This window comes from Oncorhynchus masou, chromosome 1 (assembly GCF_036934945.1).
Source record: "Oncorhynchus masou masou isolate Uvic2021 chromosome 1, UVic_Omas_1.1, whole genome shotgun sequence".
NCBI lineage: Eukaryota > Metazoa > Chordata > Actinopteri > Salmoniformes > Salmonidae > Oncorhynchus > Oncorhynchus masou.
The window spans coordinates 32,122,476-32,126,512 of record NC_088212.1 but is presented as its reverse complement, the minus strand read 5'-3'; the positions used below and the strand labels follow the sequence as shown (position 1 = coordinate 32,126,512).

Sequence of the window (4,037 nt, the reverse complement as noted above, 5' to 3'; positions counted from 1 at the left end):
AAAAAACTTGCTTTATCATTATGAGGTATTGTGTGTAGATTGAGGTTACAAAATAATATAATACATTTTAGGCTGTATCAATTTTAGGCTGTAATGTAACAAAATGTGGAAAAAGTCCAGGCACTGAATACTTTCTGAAGGCACTGTAACTATTGCTCAAACACAGACCAAATCTAAACTTACCTTGTAAGATGTTTGAAAACATTGTGTAAAATAAACATTTAGACTCTGGGGACTGGTGATCAATAACCGTAGATCACAGGCAGACATAAGATATCCTCAATCAGTGGTACCCTGGCTTTCAGCGTGTATCAATGTATTCCGTGTTTATTCCGTTTATGCTTCACAACACTAACCGGAAAGTAGGTCGCAGGCATCTTGAAATCAGGTAATTAAAAAAACATGTTTGCCTATTAGAGAACTCAATCTGATCTCAAAATGTGCTTGTCTTGTCTGGCCTAATAAAAAATATGTTTAAGTAATATCACTGTTTTTGAAAGTTTGATAAAGGGGTTCTAACATTTGGGATCTTAATAAATGAGAAGGATTATAGTCCTACCTGTAAATGTCTTGACAGTTTCGAAAGACAATGACCTTGGCTCCATGCTGTCTTGTTGTCCTCTGATGTGTACTGGGGATCAGAGGGTTGTTGAGATGTTTGTGATGGCTGGTGTCATCAAAGGGCAGCTGTCCACTATAAATGCCCTGTCTGGATCTCTGTCTGCTCACGGCATCATTTCAAACCAAGAGAAGCTAGAGGAAGGGGGCTAGTTGTTGCCATCTTCCTATTGTCTTTACTTTCAAGGTGACTTAACGCTATAGTGGATACACCGCTTTAGTCAAAATGGTAGGCTTGGCACCGCTCGTCTTTTGCGCGCTCCTCGTATGCTTTTTCAGGCTTGGCAGTTCGGAGAAACTGTTGCACCATTCCCGGCATTACAAGAGCTCACCCGAGTCCAGTTTAGGATATCTGAATTCGTACCATCCCCATAGGTACCCTCTATACATGATGCAGCTGTACCGCTCCATCAAGACCGCAGCCGATAGAAGCACCTCTCCACACGATTCTGATTCAGTCCTCAGTCTGATAGCAAAAGGTACGTAAAGTATTGATTTCAATTCATTGTTTAGGCATATGAAAACTTGAACACTACTGGCAACATTCCCAGAGGATCCTTATTTTGTCAAATTTGTTTGCCATTTTCAATTGGCTTTCCAACATTATTTTATGCATTTACAGTCTTTAACTTGCTACTTTTTGGACCAATACAGACTGGCGCGTGTATTGTAGTCTTATATGATGATGTCATTTGACCTGTAGTTCAAGCAAGCGTCCGAACCAGTCCACAGATCTCTTCAGGCTTGTCCTCTCCATCACTGCCAGGTCTGGTTGCAGGCTGTCTTATCTGTGTTTATCAGATCCTCCTTTACAACCCAGAAGTGTCACATTGCTTATTCGGCTTTAAAGGGGTTTTCTGTTTTATGTGTGTGTGTGTGTGTGTGTGTATTAGCCCTACAGACGTCTGTAGAAATGGCGGTTGAATACACATCCTACTCTGTCCTGTCTTCCCTCTCCTTCCAGCGTTTTGACATTTTGTTGAATGGTTTGGCTAGTTTATGGTGGTCTGCGTAAAGTTTGTATTGTTGATTGCGCAATGACTGCATACAACTGGTTTGCTGACTTTTGTTAGTTTTTTCAAGGATGCCATCAAGTGGGTGAGAAATGGACCATCACTTTCGACATGTCCTCCATCTCTGCGAGTGACGACGTCCAGCTGTCAGAGCTTCGGATCAGACTTCCAGCGTTCTCCGCTTCCAAACACGTCACATTGGACATTTATCACTCACGAAAGCAGGACTGCGAGTCTGACACTGAACTGTGCAGCGAGGAGCGTCTTCACTTGGGCAGCTTTGGCGCATCGCCCAGTGACACCAGGTCTCAATGGAACGTGTTCAATGTGACAGCTCTGCTCAAATATTGGATGCACCAGGGAGACACAGTGACGCAAAGTCAAGAAGCAAGAGTCCTTGTGATAGAGAAAGAACACGAGAGTGGGGCACCGGACGACGGAGAGGAAATTGACATGGCCTACATCGGACATCTTACGCACAAGAAAATCAAGGTTCACCATCCGACAGACGAACGGGTTATGATGGTTGTCTTCTCCAAGCACAACCTGCCCCGAGATGGCGAGAGCGCACCCACTCTCATCCGTACTGTGGAGCACTCCAAATACGCAATTTTGGACCAAGTCAGCCGTGAAGCTCAAGGGCGACGCCACAAGAGAAACCGAATGGAGAGAGTGCGGATGGCCGGCGGAATTTCAGCTAATGTTACTGGGTCCGCGGCTGAAGCCGTCCAACGCCCACTCTGTCGGAAGATTGACATGTGGGTAGATTTCGACCACATCGGCTGGAACGAGTGGATTGTGTATCCAAAACGCTACAACGCCTTCCGCTGCGAGGGCGAGTGCCCTACTCCGGTGGATGAATCCTTCAGTCCCACCAACCACGCATACATGCAGGTAAGATCTAAACATAAAACAACACTTTTTATATTTGGTTTAAGTTCCTAATATGCATTTATCTTCAGTGCAGCTTTTCGTAAAGCTTATTTTTTTGTGTGTGTTTTTCAGAGCCTGTTGAGACTGTACCATCCGGATCGCGTGGGTTGTCCGTCCTGCGTGCCCACGCGCCTCAGCCCGCTGTCCATGCTGTACTACGGGGACGAAGACGTGGTGTTGCGGCATCACGAGGACATGATCGTGGAGGAGTGTGGTTGTCACTGATACCCCAGCCACATCGGGCCCGCAACCACAAAGACTATTGTGAAAACACTTATTTAAAAGGCTTCACTTGAAATATATTGTGCGCCATGGGAATGACTCTTGAAGGTTTGGTGTCCAACCTTAAGTTGTTTGTGGGCGTTATCACAAGGAAGATACATTTCTTTGCTATGGTCCTTACTATATCTTATTCTATCATGGCCTATGTCATGATCTCAACTGGAACCACAGCATTCCATATTAGAAGATTTGACCTTGGTTTGAACCAGCATGATAAAGATGTACTGTTATTTATTTGAATATTTATTACCCATGTTGGGTGTTACTTTTAGGCTATACGTTTTATATTGTTTGTCAGTGTTTTGTAATTTTCAAGAAGTGAAAGAAATATGCTGCCAAAATAGTGCCTTAATTGTTATGATTATTTTGTATTTTCACTCATTTATTAATCCTTTATTGCAAGATATATTTTTGTACATACAATGAAAAAATAACTATATTAAAGCATTTTATTCCGTTAATCGAAGTGACATTAATTTAATCCTCTAAATAAGTGAGCAAACTCTAGAACATTACAGCATCTTCGCCTGAACTTTTGACTGTCTTCTTGATGTAATTGACTCTCAACCAATAGTCTACATGAGGCTATCACAGCCCTGACCAAGTCTAATCTGTTCTGAAGCAGTCTTGACGAACTGAACAAGACAAATGTGTTTATGGCTTCTCGAACCAGTCACTTGTTAACAGCTTTACCACCCTCACCTAAAATCCACATCTATTTTATAGTATTACTGCTCAGATTATGGGAAGTCGTCAGTGCCCCTCGCATAAAAAGGCCAAGGCGAGCAATTTCCTAGTTGATTGCGTTCAAAGCAGCAGGTAAAGGGAGCAAATGAAAAGAGCAACATGTAGGAATGGAGGGGTCATTAAAGAAAAAAACGTATTTTGGGGGTGCCCCCCCCCCCTCCCCTATGTGCAGGAGGGGTAAAATGCTAAAGGTCCAACACCTTCACATTTCCCTGCCCTGAAATTACACTTATCCTTAGTATCTCTCTTGGCAAAAGGAATGACACACTGCCCTCACACACCATTTTAACGTGTGTACCAACTACTCAGAGGCAGGTTGAATTACAAAACTAAGCTGTTCATGTTATTTAAGCAAGTACAGCCTAAACTAAAAGCAGTGTGATCACAGACAGTCAAGAGGTCAAAGCTGAATTCAAACCTATCATCAATGCCGTATTAACTAAA

At 43.0% G+C, this 4,037-nt stretch overlaps 1 protein-coding gene across 1 annotated transcript; it reads left to right on the top strand.

Annotated features, from left to right (window-relative positions):
* Nucleotides 1-844: 844 nt before the first annotated feature.
* LOC135551399 (nodal homolog) lies at nt 845-2,895 on the top strand. Its single transcript, XM_064982646.1, has 3 exons — nt 845-1,097; nt 1,702-2,525; nt 2,637-2,895. Exons 1-3 carry the CDS (start codon nt 845-847, stop codon nt 2,787-2,789), a joined length of 1,230 nt encoding a protein of 409 aa, XP_064838718.1. The 3' UTR covers nt 2,790-2,895.
* The last annotated feature ends 1,142 nt before the right edge of the window (nt 2,896-4,037 follow it).